Here is a 26,574-nt window from a genome sequence, read left to right on the forward strand (position 1 = left end):
CTGAGTAGCAAATACATACAGATAATGTGTACAGCTCTTAAAAATACGCGTTCCCATACCGGGAGTCGAACCCGGGCCGCCTGGGTGAAAACCAGGAATCCTAACCGCTAGACCATATGGGAGACAATTTCATAAGACACGTCTCTTACTACAGACAGCATTATTTAAATAATAATAATAATAATAATAATAATAATATAATAATAATAATAATAATAATAATAATAATTGTAGCCTGTTAACTCCGTTACAATTATAAATTACAACCAGCCTCAGTTTAATCCCTTCCTCTGTCAAAAAATACTAAAGTCACAGTGGCCTTGAGCAAGGCACTGGAACAGCCTTTATAATCTTTATAATTCTGGCATTGTAACAGGATGTAAAAGTGTTATGGAGAGGTCCTAATCCCCCAGATTAAGTAAAGGTTTAAACTGTACCATGGTCCTCCTTGTAACAAAAACAGGTCACCGGGGTTGACATCTCATATGAGCAAGTTTCATCCTGGATACCAGGCTCCTCTGTGCTGAATAAAGACTGAGCAGGACATCTGGCCTCAGCACACAGCCTGCATATGCCAGAGAGGTAAGTCATGCTCCTTTACACCAACAACCACCAAGCCATTAATCTGAATGTTATTTTTTAATTTTTATGTTTTAATGTGGCTAGTGTTGCGTAAGAATTTAAGTAAGTACAATAATATTAACTGTATTATTAAACTGTACTAAATCTGGTGTGAATAGAAATGAAAACTGAGGTCATGAAGGCAGGATGAAAGTTTAATAATCTATATTATTTCTCCACAACCAGCGAGGAGAGTATGAAAAAAGAAACTTCTGGGAAACAGCCAAATTGTTCAGCCTTTAGGTGTTTTGCAGGGCGTAACTCTCAATAATGGTTAAACTAATAATTCATGTCTCATCACACTAATAAAAACAACAAGTAGACTTTTGTGGCATTGTTATATCTATCATGATACATAATAATATATATAGTCAGTAATATTGGTGAGGTGAGGTGCCTGCGCAGGGCCCAAAGGACAATAAACAAATAAATACATTTATTTATTTATTATTTATATTTATTTGTCACAAGACTTTTTATGAGTTGTAAAATGACAAATAAATTAATCTTGTAACCTCGTAAAATGTGTCCTGCTACAGAAAAATAATATAGGTCCATAATTTTTTAACACAGTACCTCATTGTGTGTATATTGCTCGCTTGTTTTCAACCCTTTCTAAGTATGCTATACTATGAAGTATTAATAGTAAAGGAAAGGACAAAGAATAAATCAATCAATTAACAAAAAAATCCAGTATAACCAAGCAAGGAAGCAACAAATCAGGATCATGGAAAGGATCAAGTTTAGAAGAACCAACCAGTTTCACCCATCTGTGCTTCCAGAGAGATTTTTATCCAGTTCCATCAGTCTCAATGAATTTCATTCAATAACTTCCTCCATAACCACCGCACAGCCACTGGTCACACACCCAGTAAATTACTGATTAACCAACTCACTATCCCACTTCTCCTTCTGCAGGATGAATGCTGGACAGGTCAACAGAGTGATGTTCTCCTTGATGTTAAGTTTGTTTGTAGGAGCCTCTTCTTCCATGTGGCCCCTGGCTCCTGCAGGTAAATAAGACAATCAGAAAGTTTTTATTTTCTGGATAATAATAATAATAATAATAATAATATATTATTGTAAATACCCATCCTCAACACTGGAATAACACAGCATTAGCCTACTTGACAACTTTGTAGATGTTTATTATGTGTCAGTCTGATTTTTGGGTGCTTTAATTCAACTCTATCCATCTAGGTGAATTATTTTTAACTCCATACAGGTTTGCTATGAAGTAAGCAAGTGGAAGTGAAATGCAGAATGTGGTTATACATTTCCCTAAATGTGAAATGAATAGCTGTGTCTGAATTGTGGGTACATTAGTAATTAATACGTGTGAAGGAATTGTCACAGTAAAGTGGACATGAAACTTCATATCGTATGTGTGAGTAAACATTACGCATGCTAGTAAATGTTAGTAATGTAGGACGAGCAATTTCGTCACAGCTAATGTGTATGCAGAGTCTCTATGTTTCCCATCTCCTCTTGTGAAAAAAGAGTTACACTATGTGACATATTTGAACTAAATTTCCATCACCAGCGGCCTTCCAGCTGCCACTCTGCCAGCTCATCAACCAGACGGTGTCTCTAGAGAAGGAGGGCTGTTCCAAGTGTCACACAGTGGAAACAACCATCTGCAGTGGTCACTGCATCACCAAGGTATTGTGGGTAGTAGAGGAAAGAGGGTCATAGTTTAACATAAATTAACCTTCATTAACCCTGTCTGTGGTCAGGGATTTTACTATTTTATTTATATAAAGTGAAACAATAGACACTGATGCACACAACCTTCAAGATGGTATGAAATTATAAAATGGAACTAAAAAGTCTGGGGAATAAAGTCATAAATTAAAAATGAAATTATTGTTAACATGTAAATAATACAAAATGCCAAGCTCATAAGGTCTAGGTTTGAGCTCACATTAGAACACATGAAGTCTTGAATTCAGATGCACATTAATATTCTTGGAAGCAACATTCTCCACAGTAAGCCAATGGATAAATGGACTGAACATTACTGCAACCTAATGTAATTACAGCTGCCTATTAATCCAATTCAATTCAGCTTTATGTATCAGTGGGTGTGTTGCAAAGGCAATCAAACAACCAATTTTAATATCAACAGTTTCAGGAAGCAGTTTGGTTTGGCCCTTATCTCTGTGTGACAGGACGCTGCGTCTCTAGCAATATCTCACCTATCTGAGCTGACTGCTGCTGTGACGGTCCAGAGACTATGCTTTGAAGCAGGTTCACAATGTTTCAAGTCCGTCTTAAAATAATAGTCAGGTACAATATGTACTTTAAAACAGCCTGCAGGAATCTTTCCTCCTGTTCATTCTATCCAATAACAAATCCCTTCCTAATGCTCTTGCTGTAATGTGTTCCTCACCCTACCTTGATGTGTAGCTTAATAGCTCTGTGCCATTATTCTTTATAAATGAACTCCTCTTGTTGTTTTTACTCCCCTCCAGGACCCTGTCATCAAGATCCCATTCAGCAACGTTTATCAGCATGTGTGCACGTACCGGGACTTTTACTACAAGACGTTTGAGCTTCCTGACTGTCTTCCTGGCGTGGACCCGACCGTCACCTACCCTGTGGCTTTGAGCTGCCACTGCGGCCGCTGTGCCATGGACATGTCTGACTGCACCTTCGAGAGCCTGCAGCCCAACTTCTGCATGAATGACACTCCTTTCTACTACTAGTCTCAAGTAATAGCAGCATAAAACACATGGAAACACACTATAAATAAAGATTTGCTAGTGCAAAAAATTATGTTTGTATTTGTCGTGCAATTAAACCAGGGAAAATACCCACATTGAATATTTCAAGGAACTTCCATAAAGATGAAGACTGTTTCTCACTAAATGTTTCCTGCCACATCCAGCAAGCACGTGTCACTCTGTGTTGCATTACGCAAAAAACATCTGAGATTTGATCTGTCTTTGAGGTTGTGGTTTGGATGTTTTAGGGAAACCGCGGTGTGTAAGATTAACTTTGTTAGTGGGGTTATTTCACGTAGCATCTCACACTGAAACATGAGACACACGTACAGTATCAATGATTGCATTATATTTTATATAATTTTGGGGTGGTATGTGTCATCCTCAAGCTCGGGTCCTCTACCAGAGGCCTGGGAGTTTGAGGGTTCTGCGCAGTATCTTAGCTGTTCCTAGGACTGCACTCTTCTGGACAGAGACCTCTGATGTTTTACCTGGAAAATAGCATGATCAGCAGAGGGCATGCCTAGGTCATCATTTTTGTATCCTTAATTAGTAGTAATCACTAATCATTCTTAAGTCATCATTTTTAATCATTTTATTATCCTTGATTAGTATTAATCATTAATCATTCTTAGTCAGTTTATTGATTATCCTTACTCACTTCTTAATCTTTGTAATTACCTAGATGTGTCTTGTTTTTACATAGAAGTGCTGTGCTGTAATCATTCACTGTGGTTAAGTTCCGTGAGTGGGGGCACTGACAGCAGACACTGAGACCATGCACGTCTTGGTCAACTGTTATCTACTGTAGATTTATGACAGCAGGAGAGGCTGCAGGTGTTCAAAATCTGCTGTGACATGTGCATGCTTTGGTCTACTGTTATCTACTGTGGTTATGACTACATGATGAACTGCTGATGTGTCAGTCTGCTGATATTAAGACAACATGTTTAATTACCAACTAAGACTACATGCTTAATTACTGATTAAGGGGTTGATTGTCAACGTCCAACCTCTGATCCTTATAGCCTGTGTGAGCTTTGAGTGAACTTGCTTGTAGCATCATGTAAGCATTTGGTGAACTTGCTGAAGGAGCATTTGCTAACTTTGCATGGCAGAATGGGTGAGCTTCTGAGGCAGAAAGCGGATGAAAAAATGATGATAAGCAGAAAGTAGAAAACAGCCAGTATAACAACAAGATTACTGTAAGAAACCAAGCATTAATGAAAGGCACAGCACTACATGTTATTCCTGTAGTAATTATTTAAGAAATATAATTGTGTGTCAAATTGTATTTGCATAACTTTTGCATAACTGTAATATATGAAAATATAGAAAGTCAACAACACAGAATGATGAATGATAGCTGGAAAACATTGTTAATTGGTATAACAACTTGTGTGAACAGCATAAAAGCAGAAGATAAGAAATTCACCATAAAGAAAGGAGGGGGCACACCAGCCCAGAAGGGATATATAAAGCTGTCTGCAGACCATAGGGTTGACTTCATCCTCCAACCTGCAGGGATGTTGTACGGATTTATTTGTCCTGTTTTGGAATAAACTCTTTTGCACCGAGTATTTTTTGACAAAGTTTATAAAGCTGGTGAAGGTGGGGACCAGGCTTAACTGGCCCAGCCTGTTCCTGTACACTGTTCCATCTACCTGGTCATGGTGCTCCATGTATGCTGTTCCTGCCTGCATCTTACACTCTGCTGTTATGTGCTGTACTGTCTCGGGGGCATCCTTGCGCAGCCTGCATCTGGGATCCTGCCTGATATGGTAGACCCTTTTCTAGCCATTGGTAGAATTTCATGATCAGGGCGTCAAATACTGATGCTTTCAGAAAGCCTGACAAAGCTTTGGTATTTGACGCACAAGGTAGCAGTGGTCATATGAAAGGCTTTTTATATGAGGTCTTCAGCGTCTGTAAGGAATGCCTTCAGGTTTAGGAAAAGATCATGGTTTTGGTAGGGTTTAGGCACAAAATACTGAAGTCACTTTATGGATAGACAGAGTGTATACAGGGCAGGAGGTCCAAAACGATCATCAAAATAAAACATGCAGACAGCTTTGGATGGTTGGTGTGCTGTATATGATGGGTTAGACCAATTACATTCCATGTTTTTAAACCTGTCAAATTTAAGTCATTTCGACAACAAAATATGTGAAAATAGGGTGCAAGTATCTGACTGAGCTTATTTTAAGAATACCATTCACAGTGTTTGAAACATCTGAGCACAAGGACGACTAACAGCGAGAGGATTTTGCTGTAGTGCTGAGTGGTTGAAGAAATGGCAATGGACATTTGGATGCTTTGCTGTGAAACCAGGTCATATTGGAAACCATTTAAATGGTTTTGAAGACAAGCAGAGTGCAGCTTCCATTTCAAGCCTACCGGCAGTGTTGGATACTCAAAGCAGCTCCTCTACACTTTTAGCTGAGGTGAAGGCCGGCAGTCATGTCAGGATATTTATGTGGAAAAATATTTATAAATTAATCATTTGAACAGAAACGGAAATTATCAGAGATTATTTCAAAACTCTGGCCAGCAAGTGGGACCTGAAGCATATTTGTGCCTTTCTCACGTCCTTACAGGAGGAGGTGCATATTAACAGGAAACTACTGCATGTTATCACTTACCATATTTACTTTAGATTGTTTGGATGCAGAGAAAAACACATCAGAGACTGGTGTAGGGGACTCATTCAGGTGGGGTCTCACAGCTTTCAGAGTTAAGTTTTGCTAAATTATTTTTTTCTTATGGATTTGCATGAATATTTATATATATAATAGAATAGAATATATAAAACTGAAATATCTGTATTTGTGGGAAGTTGCACCTCACAGCTTTAGTGATGTCACTGAACAATGTTAGGTAGATACTAAAAAACCTGCTCCCTTTTAACAATCTGATCTCTTAAACAACAGGTTTCACTCTGAAGAATGGAAGATTTCTACATTAACAGCACCTCACGGAACCAAAGCTATGATTACAGCAACATCACCTCTGACTACTTTGTTTACAGCGACATTACTTTCAAATACTATGATGTTGAAAGAGTTGATTTCATCATACATGTGGTGACATGTATAATCGTTGGTATCGGCCTTCCTTTGACCTTCATGGCCATCTATGCTCTTTATTCTCTGGTATGTACATTATGACTTTATTTATTTACTGTCTGTGCCATGTGTCTGTCATACCGTCTGTCAGTCTTTCTGTAAAGGATCTTGATCTGGAAAATATAAAATAGTAATTTTACTTTGTATTTAGTAGACATTCATGGTCCCCATAGGATGATGATTGATGATCTGATGATCCGGTGATCTCCTGACTTTTAATTTAACGCCATCATCAGGTCATAAATGTTAATTTGTTCTTTGACTAAATACCTGCAAAACTAATGACATACCCATCAGCATGAGCTGTACTTTGTGTTTAGTGCTAATATGCTAAAAAAAAAAAAGTGATCTTGATTATAAAATATTTACTTTCTTCGTGGATGAACTCCACTTGAGGTAAACTGGTAGGTTATTACTCGAAATATCAACATGTTCATCGTGAAGGAAATGGAGATGAAGTGATCTACTAATACATATGGTTTTAACAAAACAAAGAAAAGTTTTGCTGCAGCCTGCAGTGAATTTACTGTTTAGATGGTCATTAAAAGATTAATGAACACAAACCAAAACATGTAGTTTATACGTTACAATAATCAAATATTGTATTAAAAAATAATAATAGTCTAATTGTTAAGTTAAATGTAAGCCTATATTTAATGCAGCTCATACTTATGTTTCTCTGCAAACTGACAGGTTAAAATTTTTGTGACCTCAGGAAATCCAGTGAAAACATAATGAACCTCTGTTAACATGTCTCCTCTTATTACTTGTGCGATCCTCCCTGAAATACACATACAATGAGGAGAGAGGCTCACTTTGCAAACACAAACATGAGCCTCAAACTGCGACTCCAGTCTGTTTGATAAATTCAGCGCATGTGTTTGAGCCAGAATGCTTCATATCTGTGGCTGAAAAACTGCTGCAGAAGCTGCAGGAAATCTGGCTCTTAGTCTTGTTACTGCAGTTATTGGCCAGTGTGTCATATCTGAGATTTCTGTTGGATGAAAAAGTCAGAAATGGCTCTGACTGCAGCTGCTGTGCAGAGCAAGATGACAGTTTTGGGAGGAGTTGGACTTCACAACATGTTCACAACTGCTTGTTGACTTTTACCTGCAGGTGAGAAGTGATCATGTTGCTCCGATCTACGTCATCAACCTTCTCATTACCGACCTCCTTCAGCTCTGCTACATGATCGTTGATGTAGCACAACATGGGATGATGCATACCAGCGCCTTTTATATTTACCTCTCTGGTCTGATTGCTAGTGTTGGCTTCATGGTCTGCGTCGCCCTGGAAAGGTATCTGTCTGTCTATCCAGTACTGAACATTGTATTAATTTATAACTCTGAAGCTCCTCAAAGACTTTGTGTCCATCTTGTATTACAGGTATTTGGTCATCGCCCACCCGCTGTGGTACCGCTTCAGACGAACCATCAAGACCTCTGTAGCGGTCTGTGTCCTGGTCTGGGCCATTCCTCTTGTATATTTTCTCACTTTGCATGTCTGCCATGTTTATGTGCTAGAATCAATACTCTTTGCCGTCATTTTCCTCCTTCCCTTCCCACTGTTAATCTTCTTCCTGGTTGGGACCCTCAGAGCCCTGTCTGCTTCCATCTCTGTCCCCTCTGATGAAAAACGAAGAATTGTGGGAATTTTGGTTCTGGTGCTGCTTATTTACACGCTGCTGTTCCTGCCCACCATCATTTGTTATCTGGGAGTATTTGACTATGACGAGCACCTCTTGTTCCTGCCTTTCATCTTTGTTAGGTTGAGTCCTCTTGCAGACTTGGTCCTGTATGTCTTCATGAGGAAAGGGGTCATAGACAAGCTTTTGGCCTCTGTGTGTTGTTGCAGAATAGATAGCAAAGATATCAGCAGTCCATCAGTATGAATGCATCTTAAGACGTGTTCATGCACATTTTAACTTAGTTGTTTACTTTTCTTTGTTAGTAATAATGATAAATAAAGTAATGTATTTTTACCCCAAACTGTGTGTATTTTTTATTATTTTTGTACAGATGAGAAACAAAACCGCATATTGTTTGCTTATCTTTATTTCATATAAGTTTAATTTTTGTTTCTTCAGTTGTGTGCATGCTAGTTTTTAGGATGTGATTAAAATTAAAAGCTTTTTTATTTATTTTTACGGTTGTGCTTAGCAATATGGACAAAATCTTTTTATATGAAATTGTACATTTTCTGGAAATCCAATAAAAAAATCTGTTTCTTGGCAAAACTGTGAACGTTTGTCTTTGACCAGCTCACTAAATCAAAACCTGAAAAATTAAGGTTTAACTAAAACCACAGTGATGTGGAGTTTGTTGAAAAAATTAGTTTCTCTAATACTCCAGACACGTATTTGTTTACTCTTCTTTTCCCATAATCCTTAGTGTTGGGTGTTGTTATAGCAGAAGATTGTTCTCTTACATTTAATCTTTCATGTATGATCTTTTAATATTATTATTATTTCTATTATTGTTATGGCTTATAGATATATATGTATTGTATTTTTATCCTTCACCTTCCCTTCTTCTATACTCCTTATGTTAGTCCGTCCACATTTACTAGGGTTTAGGTCAGAGCTGTGAGATTGTTTTGGTGTTTTCCACTTCTTGATGTTCCTCTCCTCTCCTGGAATGTTCATTCAAGGCTGAGAGAGGATCTCTGTTCCCCAAAACATAGAAACCTAGACTGTGCAAATGATTATGCATCCCTTTGCTCGGGGCCAGACGCCCAAAGCTTCCCTAGGAAGTAGCAGGTCTCTGGATCAGCTGTAAATGTATTTTAGTACTCTTTTTTATTAATAAATTCTTTAAAGACAACGGTTGGTTGTTACTCAATTATTTGCTTAATCCCTCACCCGCAAGATACATTTCCATGACAGGTGTTCTTCCTGGATCTTGTGGCTATTTTCACAAAGGTCTAGTTTGGATATCCACAAGCTTTTAAGTGCTTTTATGTTCCTTTTCTTGGGCTTGGGCACTTGTTGGTATGTCATCAGATCTGATGAACTCTATGCTCCAGAGGGTGGTGAGAGTTAAAGAGTGTGTGTATTGGTCTGTGTGTGTGTGTGTGTGTGTGTTGGGTTTATTAATGAGGTAAACAGCTGCCCACATGTCATTACTACAGAGGTTGTTTCATTTTTGTAATAAGTGTGCTTATAATTTGGATATTTCACCCCACTGAATATAATTCTGCTGACACAATATCTTTGCAGGGTTTTGCCATTTCTTATTAAATAATCTTTAGGTGCTTTTTAAGGATCTTAAGGCTACAGGGAAAGAGTTCCAGAGCCTAGGAGCCACAACACTAAAAGCACAGTCACCTCTTGTTGTGGGAATATTTAAGAGGTCTTGGGCTGAAGACCTCAAAGACTGACCACTGGTGTTTGCATGTCATAGGCCCTGAATGTATGAGTCAGCTTGACCGTGCAAGGCTCTGTAAGTGATGACTTTGATGAATTTTAAAATGCACACTGATGCCAAGAGGAAGCCAGTGACCGGCCTCTAGCACAGAAGTAATGTGTGACCTGCTGGTCCCAGTCTAAAGCCTTGCAGCTGCATTCTGTACAATTTGTCAGCTTATGAATGATTTGTTCAAACAAGGGTGCAGTACATTTATTTTATCACATACAAACGTGATAAAATAAAAGCATGAATAAGCAGCTCCATCTTTTTTTGAAACAACAACCCAACATTCTTTTCTATTAGACCACATCACATAGCTGCCAAGTTTCTTTATGTAAAAACAAAAAAAATGGCTGACATTCCTTTTATTCTCAGTACAACATGCAATATTTTAAGATAGTTTCAGCATTAATGTGTTTTGATAACATTTCTAGTAAAATACATTTGCTTCATTTTCATAACCTCATTCCAAATCTCGATCTCCTCTGTGACTGACCTCACTTGTTGGGCTTTATATTTTGGAAGCGAATGTACAACATTGTGGTCCGATGCGCCAATTGGTGGACGACACACAGCTCTGAATGCGTCAGGTATATTTCCATAACTGTTGAGGGAGCGTAGATTTGATCTTATTTTAGCAAATTCCCTTTCATTGTTACAGCCATCCCCAGCTAGTGATCCAAATCGCCCCAGTTGTGGGGTAGGATGTAACAATGCAACTCTTTTGTATTTGATACTAACTCACATATCCTGTGATTGTGTGGTAGTTGTCCAAGTGAGTTGTATTTGTAAAAACCAGATATCGATAGTATGTATCAAAATTTGAGAGACCTGGCACAAACAACCACTGAGTTACTGATGCCAAAGTCCTTATCTGCTGACGCTCAAACAAAAAGGTGTTCTGTGTTATTTTCAATTAAACATTTCATTTTTTTTTTTTTTGCATATCATCACATTGATTTTGGTTTCCTTTCACATTTTACATGGCATGCCAACGTTTTTTGGAAACATAGTTTGTACATACATAGTTTGTTTTGCAGCTTACAATCTTTTTAAGTTTTGTTCATTAAACCGGATACTTTTAACATATACTGTCTCATAACCATACTGATTTAACTGCATCACACAATCAAAGCTTCAGCTGTCAAAAAAAAACTTTATTCACCATATTTTAAAACAATATTGAAAACAAATATCCAAAAAAGGAAGAATGAAAAACAGAACTGAAAAAGCATACCAGTGTGGTGGATCATAAGCTTTAGTTTAAAAAACAAAAACAAAACACAATTTAAAACTCTTCAGTATAAACATAATGACACCATTCTGTTTTCCTTTTGTTCCTGGCATGCTTCACCCGCTCTGCTGCAAAATAAAATACTGTGGTCACCAAGCAGTTTTGGGATTAGCTTTGTAGAGACCGTAGTCTTCTTTCCGGAAAAAGGCCACTTCTGTTTCATTTGCTGAAACGACAAACACAAAAATGTTTACGCTGTGATCAAACTATACTTCCTGCAACAGTTCATCGATATAAGTCTAATTCATAGACTTATTGTTGGAAAATATTTTATTAGACTTCTATTATTGCCCTCAGTATCATTACAGGACATTACAACAGAATATTACAATTTTAATTTTATTTTTTATGAACAAATATTACAGACACATACTGTCGATCAGGCTGAATGCATCTTTGCAAATTATGCATCTAGACCATTTCCATGGTTTCCATGGTGCAAACAGACAATTGTTAAGACGTTTAGATGTACTCAGTTAAAGCACTGGTAAGTTACAATATACAACATGTATTCATAAGCACACACAAGCGCAATGATAAATATTAATAAATATTTATGTGTATTTTTGATGGACAAATGAGATAAGAATGTCTTCAGAAAGTGTAAATAACACCTGATTAAAAAATATCATTTATCATCATCATCCGTTCAAATCTAATCCAACAGGCCTGGAAGAGATCGTCCCTTCATAACTGTTCTAAAGTTCAGTTTTTGTTTCAGAGAGGTGAAAATTCAACTTTATGGTAATTCTGAAAGCTACAGATTGTGGTGCTGTTGAACTGCACTGTATTATTCTGAAGGGTGTTTTAACATCTGTCCACTTCTATCAATGACATAAAATACATAAAATGCACATAATAACCATCATGACAGAAATTTCATTTGTGTTTCAAGACATTTTTTTTATTTTTTTTATTAATGACAAACTCTTACCAACACCAGCAGCTCTAAGGGTTTGGCCATCTTGCAGAATTAACTTTTCATCATCATCTAAACTCATCACCAACTCATTAGTCTGTCAAAAAAAACAACAGAATTCCATCTATATGCATTTGTAAAACATAAAACCAAGGTGAAAAACTTCACTTTTCCAACTATAATACAATGATATACACACACACCACATATTATATTTACAGTGTATACCCTAGGATTTTTTCCGAAACTACTAGTGTCGTGGAGCGGGCGTATTACGGATCCGTGGTGTCGTCATCGACGTTCTCCGTTGACATTTTTACTGCTAACGTAACTACCTCTCGATGGAGCTTGCTATTGTTATGCTACATTCACAAATTGTACGATCAGACCATGGATTGAGCCTTGTGAAAATTCTAAGCCCGATTCAGCTTTATTTTTTCCAAAATTCTTTGTTTTACGTTTAAATTATTTGGAATTCTGTGTTTTACACTTTAAGCACATTCCGTCATAAGAAAGAGTAAAATCATGTGGTGAATTCATGAAAATATGACAAATTGAATCAATATCAATTAATTTGATTACAATGAATGTATTACAACAGTAGGATATAAAAACAGACAGCCTCCATACTGAACACACGGTATAAGTGGGTCTGACAGAGGCAACTCTCACATGGGCAGCGCTTCCCATTTATAAAGTAATTTTTTTTTTTTACCAATATTGCGATTCACTATGCGATTAATTTTTCATTCAAGCTCTTTACCTTCTGTATTATTCAAAACAGACAAGCAGTAAATCCGTGTGTAGTACGACCAACACAATATTAGCTATATTAAACATACACTCTTCTTTCTAGTGGGTCAGGCCTGTGTTTGATGAAATTATCAGGAATGCATAAATTATTAGTATGAGCTATGGTGGAGAAGAAATATAAAATTTTAATAATACGAGAAAGATAATTTGAGAGTCAAGTCATTAAATTTATATGATATTATATCCTCAGGTCGGCCTACCTACAGACCACAAGAACAACTAAGTTTACCACAGTGTGTTATACAGTAAGTGCTCAATACAACACTAAAGTTTCTGTAGTGTCAGCTTCTGTCAAGCTTAAGGCCAACAACAAGTCAAGGTACAGCTTAATGTGCAAAGTTGATGCTTCGTCTTCAGACTGCTTTCCTCTTGGGTGTCATGTGACCAGAGCGTAATCGCAGCCTTTGCAATTAGAAAATCTAATTTTATCACATTGCGATAATATCGCAAATGCAATTAATCGCTCAGCCCTATCAAGTACCGTTCCAATTAAAGTCCACAGTCCAAATGACCTGACGTGTGTGTTTTTGCTCGTACTGTTTTATCGACTGTACTTTGGGAGCTTACTCTTGCGGCCTTGGGATAGCAGGTATTCCAGAATGCATTATGTACCGACCTGGGCAGTGGTGGAGATTTTGAGCCAGGCTCTAAACTGTAATCCTAAGTTTTGTTGTTGTTTTTGTTCAAGAAAGAAAGTACCCATTTTGAACCATAATATGTGGTCACTTTGCCCAAATAATGCCTATTTGGAAGTTTGCTCCAACGTTTTTAAGAGGCCAGTTGAGACCATCCGCACATCTCAGGTCATGTCAGCATCGAATAGCTCGGCCCCGAGACGGCTGGCCGGCCTCTGTCCGTTGTCATCCTGGGTAGAACTGTCTTATCTCGCATCTTTTAAACCGCAGATTCCTACCATCTCTATAGCGCTTTAATTCTTCTTGAAGATAAATTTTTATCTGAGAGTTTAAATGTAATATTTGTTGCCCCTGCCTGCTCTTACATTGCTCTGATTCTGCTAAGAGTCAGACTGTGAGATTGCACTCAGATATGTTGTTCCTTGCACAGATTATGAACATAGGGGCAGTTATTACATATACCAGTAAACACACTTTTTACTAAAATGGCTACATACTGTATAACAGTAACTAGGGCTGAACAATTTTGGAAAATAATCTAATTGCAATTTTTTTTTTAATCAATATTGCGATTTAATATGCGATTAATTTTTAAGCTCTTTACCTTCTATATTAATCAAAATGGACAAACAGTAAATCAGCTTATAGTATGACCAACATATAACATACACTGTTCTTTCTTGTGGGTCAGGCCTGTCTTATGATGAATTAGGTAGAATTATTATTATTATGAGCAATGGTGGAGAGGATATGTCAAATTATAATAATATGAGAAAGATAATTTGAGTCAAGTCGTGGCATTAAATAATATGATATAATATCATCAGGTCGGCCTACCTACAGACCACAAGAAAAAAATAAGTTTACCAGTGTGTTATACAGTAGGCGCTCCAGACAAAACGTGGAGTTCAACCACATATTAATGTGTCCTTATCTCAGTTCTAATCTCCTCCATCCCAGCAAGCAAACAAAAAATACTCAGTTTGGGGTTCAATTCAGAAGTTGGCAGCCTTTGCGATTAGAAAATCTCGTTTTATTAAATAGCGATAATATTGCAAATGCAATTAATTGTTCAGCCCTAAAAGTAACTGTATATCATAGCAGAGAAAATATACGCCACGCTCATACATTTGTTTGTGTCAAAGCAAAATTAAGGTTCATGTCTTTACTGAACAGAACAGCAGTGCTGCGTCTGCAGACTTTGAAGTCCCTATGTAGTGTTTGCAGATATCACCAGATTTCAATAAAAAAACAACAAAAAAAACCAAACCTATAAATACATGATGATGAATAAAGGCAGTGTGATCTATATTTCAATATTATATCTGTCAGTCGACCAGTGACACACTATTTTTAGTTTCTGCCACAGCAGTGTGATATACACCTTTTTTGCTATACATACCTTTGCTCCGTGTGCTTGGTGGATAATCTTCATTGTGTCTGAAATTATACGAGAACCATTTGCCAGATGCCATAGAGTGAACGCACATAAAATTACAACCTTGTGGGAAGGACTCAATCAATCATTTAGCTGCCTTTAGCTGTTTCTCGCTGTAGATCAAAATTAATCGAATACACAATTTAAATAGGTAACTTATGATGGGTAAGTGGTTTACATTGACGCTACGAAATAAATATGATAAAAAAAAACAAGTGTACAGGTTTGTTTAACATGTCTAACATGGTCCCACAGGATCTCAGACCATCTGATGGATAATGGACTATTATTAGGAAAAAAAAACTGATTTATCACACTCCATAACGCTAATGCAAATCATGCCGGGCATACATACCATAAGCATATTTCTTGAAAGGAGGAGGAAGCCCTGGTCTTGTTGCAATATCTGGAAGAGAATGGAGGTTTTACAACTACTTTAGCTTCTAGTTAACTTCGATTACTAGAAAAAAACCCACCCAGCCACAGACTGTTCACCATGGTGCAAATTATACAATGAAAACCAGGGGGGGTCGAATTATACAATGACAACCAGGGGGGGGGTCGAATTATACAATGACAACCCCAGGTCATAAGTGCCCCATAAGTCACGGCCCAGATCCTCAAGTATTCTAGAGCAAAACTGCCAGAAAGTCAGACCATCACACACACACAGCAGACCATAATTTATGCTCAAACACAGACCAACGCAATACTGAACCAGAACCAAAGTTTTAAGTTACAACTTAGTCTTTTTTTTTTTAGCAAATATCTCCTTTCCTTTTGCTCATGTTGACCGTGAATGAAATATAATCTGTGTTCAATAAAGCCGTCATCATACATTGTTGGGGAAATGGGAATTGTTGTGTCTCTGTAAATAATATTAAACAGAGTACCTACTGTCTAGACCTGCTCTATAAGAAATGTGCAATGAGATGACTTTTGTTACGAATTGGTGCTATATAAATAAAAATTAAAACATTTGAAATAACAAACCTGGACTTTAACATTTACCTGGCCAGGTAAAATTCATGAATCCCACAGTGAAAACAAATACCATGCTTATTGCAAAAAAGTTATGCTAATTAAGAAACTGAAGGTAGGAAAGTTACATCAGAATCAGATCAGAAAGCTTTATTGTCATTGAAAGTAGCTCAAGAAGATTTGAGTGCAATTCCCCTCAATGTACAGTCATTAAAGATTAAGTGTATTAAACAAGCTGCATAACTCCTGACATTAACCTGCAGTGTCTCCATTCATGCACTGCCTGGAGCAGCAGCAGCGAGTGATGCAGACAGACAAGACGTTCAACTAACGTCAAGGTTGGAAAATGGTGGCCCATTTTAGGAGTGTCTGTAATTTTATTTCAAGATTCTTGACTATAAGGCATGATTATGGGAAATATATTGTAATATTTACAGATACAGATAAGACAGACCCCGCTGAACTCTCGTTTTTGCCTCTTTTGAAGGGTTTATTTGTATTATAATTTTAAATATTTGCACGTCATGTGAGCAGGCGTTCATTTAGTTGAGAAAGCTCTTTGTTGCAGAATAATAATGTGGCTTGAACCTTGAATATGATGTGACATGTGACAAACCTGCCGTCCTGTTTACTTACCGTCCCTGACGAGCTGAATGAAGTCATGTACCTTTTGGTCAACGTCGACCCCGTGAAACACCACTGGTTTAAAGTTTCTGTGCTCGAAGGACCTGACCAGGCGAACAGTGACCACGGCTGCACCGGCCATGTCCTGCTGCTGGACCCGCGGCTGGACCCGCTGCCCCTTTAACTCTGATAACGTGAGTTTAGTCGCTCTTCCTGTAAACGCTGGCGTGTTGAGTTGTTTAGCAGAAGCTTTTTCTTCTTCTGCAGCTTCTTCTACGCTTCTAGGCGTATTACTGCCCTCTTCAGGAAGTCACTATGACGATAATCTGATGATCTCTTCTGTAAAATGCTCCTTTCTATATTTTGTAGCATTTTCAGTAAAATATGCTCAAATGTTCCCACACTCACAAAGCCCATTAGGATGCTTTCTTATGATATATAAAGACTGATTCAATCCACAATGGCCAAGTCTCAACAACCTACAGATTTTAACAGAATCTCTTCCGGATCCATAACAATGCCTGGCTTTTTTTAACCTGAGATTGCAAAGAGAAATGTCTCCCCTTGGCCATTCCCGTTCAATATCCTGTTTTAATGTTTTATTTTGCTTCCACTCTTCCCAATGATATATTTATATCTGTAGTAATCTGCAGATTGATCAGCTGGGGACTGAAATTGGCTGTTTATTTTTGTTTAACGTTACTATTTTCAGCTCCTTCCAGTAAAAATGCTAATATTATTTTATAATCAATGTTTCAATGTGACCATTCAATTGAGACCAGATAAAAAAAATAGATTTTTCCAATAAATAGTTACAAAAATGTTTGTGTATCCTGTCAATTATAGATCTTAAGTAACTTAAGTAACTGGAATCAGCCAGAAAAGATGTAATCTGTGCATCTCTTAGTACAGCGATAATCCTGTGTGTGAACCGATATTAGGCTAAAACCGTAGATCTACCATTGTGTTGGGTGTCCCCTTCAAAAATTGATCTTGAGAAATTTTAGGTTTATTGTCCCCCCTTACTGTGAGATGAAATTTACGCCCATGCCCAGGGACCCAGCAGAACAAAACACTGCCACCAATCTCTGTAAGACACAGCTAGAATTTTATTTATGATATCAGCACAGACTTTTGCTTTACCTCCTCTCAAGGCCATCAGGGCTGCTGCAGAATCGGAGCAGATTAAGGCTTCACTTATTTTCACGTCCTCAATCCACCACAGAGCCCAAAGAATTGCCAGTAGCTCTTTTGTAAACCAGAGCTTCCGTTTGTAGTAAAAAATCTGTAAAAAATTTCAGATATGATCCCATACCACTGTTCAGATATTCCAATTTTAAGGCAAACAAATGTTTGTTCTTTTCTTGTAAAAAAATTAATCAATATATATATATATATTGATTTAACTTTTTTTACATACATACATATACATAGTATATACATATATATATGAAGTCAAGCACATGCATGCAGCACTGCACAGCACTGACTTAACATGATGCACGCTGGACTTAAAATAAGGCATGCTGGGGCGAGTTCAGCGCCAACAAAATGTAGCAAAACGTTGGTGCCTTGAACACCCAAGTACACTGCGTAGCTTCACACTCAACCTGAGCAGACACTCTGACCTTAAGGCAGGAATCTGCTTGGCCTCATGTGTGTAAATTTACATTTTTGCTGTAGCTGCACCCTCATATTCTGCTAGAACCCCCTTCCCAGCATATTTGAAAAATGCAACAGAGGAGTGAGAGAGCAACGACAACATGTGCAACAGACCTCGGAGTCTTACCATCATGGTTAGGTAGATGCCAGAGAATACAGCTGAACCAAACTGTCAAATCCAAGCAGACACATACAAGCTAATTTTGAGCCGAATGAGCAGGGTTTTTGCACGCAACATGAATTTAGATATTTTATCCATATTGCCAAGCACACAACAGTTGTTGCAAAATACCAGTTCTGAATCACGTCAAACTAGCATGAGTAGCCACTAAAACACTTATGTATGTTATTATATATGACAAAAAAGCGGGAAAAGAAAATATAGATTTTGATAGAATAGCTGTGATGAGGAAAAGTAAACAACTAAATTGAAATGTACCAAACCAAAGAAATGTCAATAAAGACTTGTTAATATGCCCTCCTTTGTGCCAAACAACAAAAACAAATACAGCTACAAACTAATCAAAACACATTTATTTGTTGAATACATCACAGTGAACCAGAGCAAGTTTACTAAAACATTTCAGTTTTCCCAGTTAAAACAATGCTTCCTGTTACCTTCACTTAGATGTCTTATTGGAAATCCTATCAGTAGATGATGGTATCTCTATCCTTTCTATTGGCCTCCATTTCTCCTCCTGTTTCCTCCCCGTTCTCTCTCTCCCTCTTTCTCTGCCTACATGAAGCTGACTGTGGAAATGTTGTCATCATTCATACTGATGGACTGCTGATCTCATTGCTATCCATTCTGCAGCAACACACAGAGGCCAAAAGCTTGTCTATGATCCCTTTCCTCATGAACACATACAGGACTAAGTCTGCAAGAGGATTCAACCTAACAAAGATGACATACAGATGTCTGAAGGTAATGTTATTTCTTGCTTCGTTTGACAGGTACCCAATGATGCTGGGCATGAAAAGCAACGTGTAATTAAGCAACACCAGGACCAAAATTCCCACAATTCGTCGTTTTTCATCAGAGGGTACCGAGATGGAAGCAGACAGTGTTTTGAGGGTCCCAACCAGGAAGAATATTAGCAGTGGGAAGGGAAGGAGGAGGAAAATGCCAGAGACAGTTTGTGGGACCTTAGGATTAACCTCGAATAAGAAAATGAAGAAAAAGAAAAGAGGAAGGGTCCAGACCACAATACACACCACCACAGAGAACTTGATGGTTCGTTTGAAGCGGTACCACATTGGGCAGGCGATGACCAAATACCTGTAATACAAAGAAAAACACAGTCTTTGAGGAGCTTCAGAGTTACTAAACTAATACAATGTTCAGACACAGAAGGAGCTCCACACATACTAGATAGACAGACAGATACCTTTCCAGGGCAACACAGACCATGAAGCCAACACTGGCCATCAGAGCAGAAAGATAAATATCAATGAAGATGTCAGCTATCTTCAGATCTTTAAGTGGTACCACCTGAACGATCATGCAGCAGAGCTGGATGAGGTCGGTAATGAGAAGGTTGATGACGTAGATCGGAGCAACATGATCACTTCTCACCTGCAGGAAAACATTGGTAAAAGTAAACAAGCAGTTGTGAACATGTTGTGAAGTCCACCTCCTCCAAAATATGTCTTATTACTCTGCCCAATCACTGCAGTAACAAGACTAAGAGCCAGATTTCCTGCAGCTTCTGCAGCAGTTTTTCAGCCACAGATATGAAGCCTTCTGGCTCAAACACATGAGCTGAATTTATCAAACAGACTGGAGTCGCAAGTTGTGTGTCATGTTTGTGTTTGCAAGAGCCTTTCTCCTCATGAAGTTATTATAATTAAGGTTCAGGAGCAAGACCATGCCTCACTCTCTCTCACTAATCCAACCACTCGTGCTTCACTCTTTTCATCCACCTGTGCCTCTTTAATCCAATCACCTGCTCATACGTATATAAGCCTGTCAAACCCCTTTCTCTCTCGTTTGTTTCAGTTCTCACGACTGTTTGTATAGACTCAGACACACACACCCAACTACTTAAAAGTTATTGTTATAAAGTTATACTTAATTTAATATGGATCACGAGCTCGTTCTCAGCGCCTCGGACAGCGATCTGTATTGACGATCAGTCCTTGGTCTCCGAATCTCCTCTGTCCATAGTTACATCCACTCCCACGCGGCCAGCCACTCATCATCCGCGACCATCCTCCGTTATCCAAGTTTCTCAGCACCGCAACATCCACTATTCTCCGTCCAGCAGCTCCAGCCTGACTCCACCAAGCACATACAGAGGACGCAGCTGCCATCGCCAACCTTCAGGAGAAGTCTGGTCCTCCAGGCACCTGACAGTTTCACAGTGCCTCCATCTCATACCATCCCCAAATCACCTACCCTCCTATCAAAAAACATTGCACCCCATGGTCAGCCCACGGTCTGATTCTTCAGGAATTTGACAAAAATGATTTGCAATAACTTTAATGATTTAGGTAGCAATGTTTCAAGTTGCCGTTTCCTCCACACCTGTTCTTTTTGTGCCAGTGCCCACGGCAGAATCATTGCCCCCATAACCCCACCCAGCACAATTTCTGACCACGCAGGTACCTCAAAACACCGATACCATCATCCACGCCGTAGAATCCGCCCTGAAGCCCATCCCACCGCCAGTCCGTCAACTTCCTCATCCACAATTTCAATTCCGGTTTCCATCCATGCATCATGGTTATACCTGATCCATCATAATCATAAGTCCACCCTCGCCAAGCCTATACAGTGGCCAAGGTCTGAGCCAAAGATATTGACAACGGATACACGATAGGTCGATTCACCAACCCCCCCCCTTCCTGATTAATTACACCAGCCATATCAGCACCACCACCAGGACTAACTTTCCCCCACGGCACCACGGCACCAAGCACCAATAGCCTCATCTTCAGTCCAGATCTTTTCATGCACTACACAACCAACTCACACGACATCAACCTCAACCATCTTGCCGGCCACCTGCCTGGTCGGCTTAATCCGACAACTACCGGCGCTTCAAAGGCGTTGCCCACACGCCATGATTTCTGGAGTTTCCTTTGTTCAGCTTTTCTTGGAATGTTTCATATTACTTAACCATCCGCTCCACATTCGGGTGTCGAGCAGCACTAAGATACTTGATCCACTTCCTTTGAAGCCTCCTTCCCAACCTGACTTCACCATATTCCATAAATCCATCATATTTCTCCGTAGATTCCAAACTACCTCCTCTACCGTTGTACCAAACACCAATTTCTCTCCCTAATTGGATACCTAAATCTTGCCATTCGCATCATCCCACAAGGCCGATCCTTCCCTTCCCACTTACCACGACCCAATCTGCCTCAGTTTCGCCTCTTCATGATCACATTGTACTCGGCAACACTTGTAAATGTTACTGAGATTGCGGCACAACTTCTTTTCTTCTCAAAATGGCCTCTCTAGACTTTACAACAACCACTCAACCCAACCCAAAAGACATCGAACAATACACAGATTCCACTGGAATCGGCAGTTACTACGGTGGCAGATTGTTCACCTCACAGTTGCCGGCGGTACCTTCCACCCTTTCCCCCTCCCTCCACAAGCCGTACCCCACAGTCATTGCTGCTATTCTTTGGGGGCTCACGTGGTACACAAAGCGATTCTTGGTTGCACCAAAACCCTCTCTTTGTGCCATCCAGGACGGTGAAGTCAAAAACTTTAACTCTTCTTTCTGCCTGCCATTCCCTTACATCGACATTGCATCACCAACCACTTTCACCACAATTACTCAGTTCTCAAATCAAACATCCACCATACGCATCTACTTTTGTGGTTAAACTCCTTCATCAGACTCATTACAGAGCTCCTGCCTCTAACATCTCTTACCCCCCACATTAACACATTACTCATTTTCGCTTAGCCCAGCAACACATTTTTTGGGGGTCATACAGCAAGACGCTTATAGAGACGTGCCCCGACCCCCCGGTTCCTAGCCACACCGGCCACCACAACCTGATCAAACCCCTTCATCCATACCTTCTCGACCCCTTCATCCTATCCTAGCCATTGGCTAATTTATTAATAATTATGCTTAAGATTATATAATAATTTTATGAGTGACATGAGTAATAGCATACCAGTTTTTGTGGAGTTGATGACCAAATTGAATATTTATTTATATACCATAGTATGAAATGTGACTACTGAGCTCTCCCTCACTCACAGGATGCGTCTGGAGGGCAATACAAGGTGCTGACTGCATAATGACCTGCTGTTTTAGTAAATGAGACACTGAATACACACAGATTACGACCACAGACTCAATGAAAACCGCAGCGCACATTTGCACAATACAATTTTCTTAGGAAATCAGGCATAGTCTACCACCATGCAAACAGTCATGTGAGGCTACTTAGACATAGTGGTTCTTTGAACTAAATGTTAATATGCTGATGTTTGGCAGGTAATGTGTACCATGTTACATGTTTAGGGTGTTAGCATGCTAAAATCTGCTAGTTAGGACAAACACAAAGTACAGCTGAGGCTGGTAGGAATGTCATTAGTTTTGACATATTTAGTCATAAACCAAAGTATTGGACAAATCAAACATTTTGACCTGATCATGGCACTAGATGAAAAGTCAGGGGATCACAAAAGGTATTATGATTCAACCACTGGGCTCCATGAATGTCTGTATGTATGTAATGTCTGTAATGTATAATTTTTGTTTATGGCAATCCATCCGATAGTTTTCGAGACATTTTATTGAAAAACAAAAACATCAATCTGATGGTGGCACTAAAGGAAACGTCAAGGGACATAAAAAGGTCAGTAGGCTTCATCCTCTGGGGAATATGAAAGTCTACAACATTTCACACGTTACTTGATTGTTTAATAAAAAACCCAAATAATGAGCCCAAATAATGCTGTGCAAATCGCTCTGATAAACGTGACGACTATTTTCTACTTGAGTTTCAACCAGTGCCATTAACCTCAGCAGTTGAAGAGAAGGCTGGAATGGAGCCATACATGTAAACTGCATGTGCTTAGGGTCTAATCAGCTTCATCCATCCATACATCCATCGTCAACTGCTTATCCTGCTCATCCCTTTGTCCCAGCCCAAAAGCCAGATCAAGATCCTTTACAGACAGACAGACAGACAGACAGACTGTAAGACAGACAAAGACAGGAAATACATAAATCTGTTATAAATTACATACCAGAGAATAATGACCATATATGGCCAAGAGGGTCAAAGGAAGGCCGATACAAATGATTATGTATGTCCCCACATTCATGATGGATGCAACTCCTCCATTAAATTCATAGGTTTCAAAGATGATGTTGTGATAGTAGTCAGAGGTGCTGTTGCTGCTATTCTTGTTGTCAGAGGTGGTGTTGCTGTAATTGTTGTTGTCCGAGGTGGTTTTGCTGTAATTCTGGTAGTTGGAGGTGATGTTACTGTAATCATTGCTTTTGTCCCGTGGGCTGCTATTACTGAAGAAATCTTCCATTCTTCAGAGTGAAACCTGTTGTTTGAGAGATCAGGAGGCAGGTTTAAAGTTTTAAGCTTTAAGTTGAAGTTCAACAAATATAGTGCACCTATAGTATACCAATAATAATGTCAAATAAAGAAATGTGTCATATTTTCAGTTTATATTGTAATTCCTCAACATTTGTTACATTATCTGCTAATAATATTTAATCAAAAAATAGAGTTTCCGATAGGATGTGCTGGTGATAAATATTTAGCCCCTCTGCCCTCTGACTGATTGATCCACTTGATGAACCATCTGCATATTGTATTGTATATATACCCGAACCTGCCAGGAGACTTTTAATCAACATCTCAGCTGTCAAGATTTCCTTGAAAACTACAAACATCACTATAAAAACCTCAGTGGATTAATGTTGGGTCAGAACAATAGACGTAGTAATAATAATAATATTACCATAATCACAATAATAATAGTAATAACGATGAGTTTCTTGTTCATAGATTTCACACTTACTTATGCCTGCTCATATAATTTTCTTTCATTATTTTTATCTCATTTTATTTTATTCCAAAAAAGATATATTTTTGCATGTTTGTTTGTTTGTTGCTATTTTCTAAAACTGCTTTTTTGTCTTTGCTTCACAATGACATGCTTGTATTTTTTATAATCAGAAAGGGAAGGTAAGAGAGTGAAACCAGAACAGTCTCTGTTCAAGTGCTCATGGATAAATTGTTCTGGATCCTGACATGACTGCCTGCCTTCACATAGCTGCAACATTATAGCAAAATAATGGCTCAGAAAGTAACATAAAATAGTATGTTTTTTCACTTAAAATATTCCAAAACCAATTAAAAAGTAGACTCTATAGTAAAAGTGATCCCCTGTCCTGTTGATCATGATTTGTCCTCTAGTGTTTTGTGATGTTGTTGAAACTGTCATGATGATGTTTTGCTAACTTTGTGTCAGGTTAAAAAAAGATGAACAATTTACAAATTATAAATCAGTAAGATGATGAAAATGACATACATCAATCATAATCAGTCTTTTTATGCATTTACTGTATATGAGAATAGAGCTATACTTAAATATGTAGTAGTATAAATGTGCAGCCCAAAGTCATTTCCCTGGTGCTTTTTTTCAGTTGTACAAAACTGATTGGTTAATCAGACAGAGTTACTGTTAAATGCTACTCTACACAACCCTGCTGATGTTTCTATTTTTTCATGTGTGACTTAAAATGTAAATTGGTAAAATGTGAATATTTCACTATAAATGTAATGTAAATGACCCCCCCCCCCTCCCCCAACAAAGCCACTTGAAAACTTGTGTCCCCCAAAAATTCAGTGTTTCTTCTTGTAAACTCTTTTGTCCCATAAATGTACCAGTTTATTCTCAGAGGATATCCCAGAGTATCCAGTGAGGTAGCATTTGTTGTGAGGAGCTACAGAGATAACGTGCCAACATGTGCATGTAGCACAGTATGTAATGTAAACACTTACAGTGACTACCAGGATGTGGGGGTGGAAACAACAACACATAAGATGATGTGAAACATTAGTCAAGCAATTATATTTGGTTAAAAGGCAACTAATAAACCCAGTAAAGCAATCAATCGTACAGTTGCCACGCTCCCCGTGTGTTATCCTGACAACACATTAGTTTCGACAGACCAGATTACAAACAGATTATCTGTTTGGAAACCTTTTAATGCTGTAAAGCATATTGTATAACTTTTATTGTGATCTGTCAGCACTGAAATCAAGTTTGACTGTGAAAAATAAATGTTTTGTGTTGCAGTATTTTATTTTTCAGTTAAAGACGTATGAGGTTTTTGAAGTAGCAAAAAACAACAACAGCAATTTCATATCCCTAATAGGCTTTTTTATGTTCTTTGGAGTGTCACCTTTGCCCTTATATTAGTTGTATTCAAGAAAAAAGCTTTAATGTCCATGCTTAGAATGGCAGAAATGTAGCTACCTAGAAAGAAATAACCATATTTCACTAGAATACCACATATTTGATGCATCACGAGTACAAACTGGATCTGCGTTGTTGTTTTTTTCCTGTCAGTGATAATATTCAGTATTCATACAACAAGTAATTATGAATTGCCTGATTAAATTTTGTAAAATATTGAAAATGTGGGATAAGAAGCCTCATTCAGCACAACAGGTGACATTGTGATATAACATGACACTTTTGTTGTGCTGAAGGACAAAAGCGTGACTTTTAGATACACTATGTAATCCATTATTTTATATGTTGCTGTTAACACCAACACAATTATGACATGGGTGTTCATTTATATTTTAGGATGAATTTCTACATTTTGACACTTTAGAGCTCAATAACTTAATTGAATAGTTTTCAACACAAATACTTCAGTGTCAAAAGAAGTAGTAAAGGATTACTAGCAATACTTTTTTGACCCTCCTAAATGCAAGTTTTTCTCATAACCTGTTTAAACAAGTACATAAAACCTTTGTGAAAGAACATTATATATTTGTCAAATACCACACTAGTTTACTAGTATATTTAAAAATGACCAATGACCAAAATGACCAAAACCCCAAACACTTTATTCATAGCCAGTGAAAAGGACATTTACATGTTGCAATTCTGATGTGAAGCTGAGGAGTCCAACAGTGTGTCTGTGTGGCGGGTCAGTCTGCATCCCTTGTTGGAGGTAACTGTGTTTGTTGACCTGTAACAGTTGAGGTTAACCAGTTAGAGGTTACTCCAACATCATCTGTGTGTGGTTATGGCAACAGCCACACACAGAGCAATAATATATTAAATCAATCACTGAGGAAAGTGGTT

General features: G+C 38.3%; 4 protein-coding genes and 1 non-coding gene across 6 annotated transcripts; 2 read left to right on the forward strand and 3 right to left on the reverse strand.

Moving 5' to 3' along the window:
• Positions 1 to 50: 50 nt before the first annotated feature.
• On the reverse strand, positions 51 to 122 carry trnae-uuc. The gene has a single exon. It is a non-coding gene; the product is annotated as a tRNA-Glu (tRNA).
• Positions 123 to 453: 331 nt separating this feature from the next.
• LOC119911326 (gonadotropin subunit beta-2) lies at positions 454 to 3,769 on the forward strand. The gene is made up of 4 exons (XM_038730169.1): positions 454 to 582; positions 1,540 to 1,634; positions 2,165 to 2,283; positions 3,096 to 3,769. The coding sequence occupies exons 1-4, from the start codon at positions 572 to 574 to the stop codon at positions 3,327 to 3,329; spliced, it is 459 nt and encodes a 152-aa protein (XP_038586097.1). The 5' UTR covers positions 454 to 571; the 3' UTR covers positions 3,330 to 3,769.
• A 2,233-nt stretch (positions 3,770 to 6,002) lies between these two features.
• LOC119913104 (G-protein coupled receptor 4-like) lies at positions 6,003 to 8,882 on the forward strand. 2 transcript variants are annotated; one of them, XM_038732433.1, is made up of 4 exons: positions 6,003 to 6,080; positions 6,278 to 6,499; positions 7,589 to 7,770; positions 7,859 to 8,882. In XM_038732433.1, exons 2-4 carry the CDS (start codon positions 6,293 to 6,295, stop codon positions 8,361 to 8,363), a joined length of 894 nt encoding a protein of 297 aa, XP_038588361.1. In that variant the 5' UTR covers positions 6,003 to 6,080; positions 6,278 to 6,292; the 3' UTR covers positions 8,364 to 8,882. The 2 variants fall into 2 exon arrangements, with proteins under 2 accessions (XP_038588361.1, XP_038588362.1); XM_038732434.1 differs by having other exon boundaries at positions 6,010 to 6,058.
• A 2,133-nt stretch (positions 8,883 to 11,015) lies between these two features.
• Positions 11,016 to 16,758, reverse strand: LOC119913105 (UPF0538 protein C2orf76 homolog). The gene is made up of 5 exons (XM_038732435.1): positions 16,596 to 16,758; positions 15,334 to 15,384; positions 14,943 to 14,980; positions 12,108 to 12,189; positions 11,016 to 11,339 (listed from the first exon to the last, which is right to left on the reverse strand). Exons 1-5 carry the CDS (start codon positions 16,723 to 16,725, stop codon positions 11,263 to 11,265), a joined length of 378 nt encoding a protein of 125 aa, XP_038588363.1. The 5' UTR covers positions 16,726 to 16,758; the 3' UTR covers positions 11,016 to 11,262.
• A 2,190-nt stretch (positions 16,759 to 18,948) lies between these two features.
• LOC119913376 (G-protein coupled receptor 4-like) lies at positions 18,949 to 20,558 on the reverse strand. Its single transcript, XM_038732788.1, has 3 exons — positions 20,376 to 20,558; positions 19,634 to 19,821; positions 18,949 to 19,524 (listed from the first exon to the last, which is right to left on the reverse strand). Exons 1-3 carry the CDS (start codon positions 20,556 to 20,558, stop codon positions 19,017 to 19,019), a joined length of 879 nt encoding a protein of 292 aa, XP_038588716.1. The 3' UTR covers positions 18,949 to 19,016.
• Between the last annotated feature and the right edge of the window lie 6,016 nt (positions 20,559 to 26,574).

Source organism: Micropterus salmoides, unplaced genomic scaffold (genome assembly GCF_014851395.1).
Source record: "Micropterus salmoides isolate LMB-PRFRI ecotype aquatic unplaced genomic scaffold, ASM1485139v1 Ms_hic_scaffold_2, whole genome shotgun sequence".
Lineage (NCBI taxonomy): Eukaryota > Metazoa > Chordata > Actinopteri > Centrarchiformes > Centrarchidae > Micropterus > Micropterus salmoides.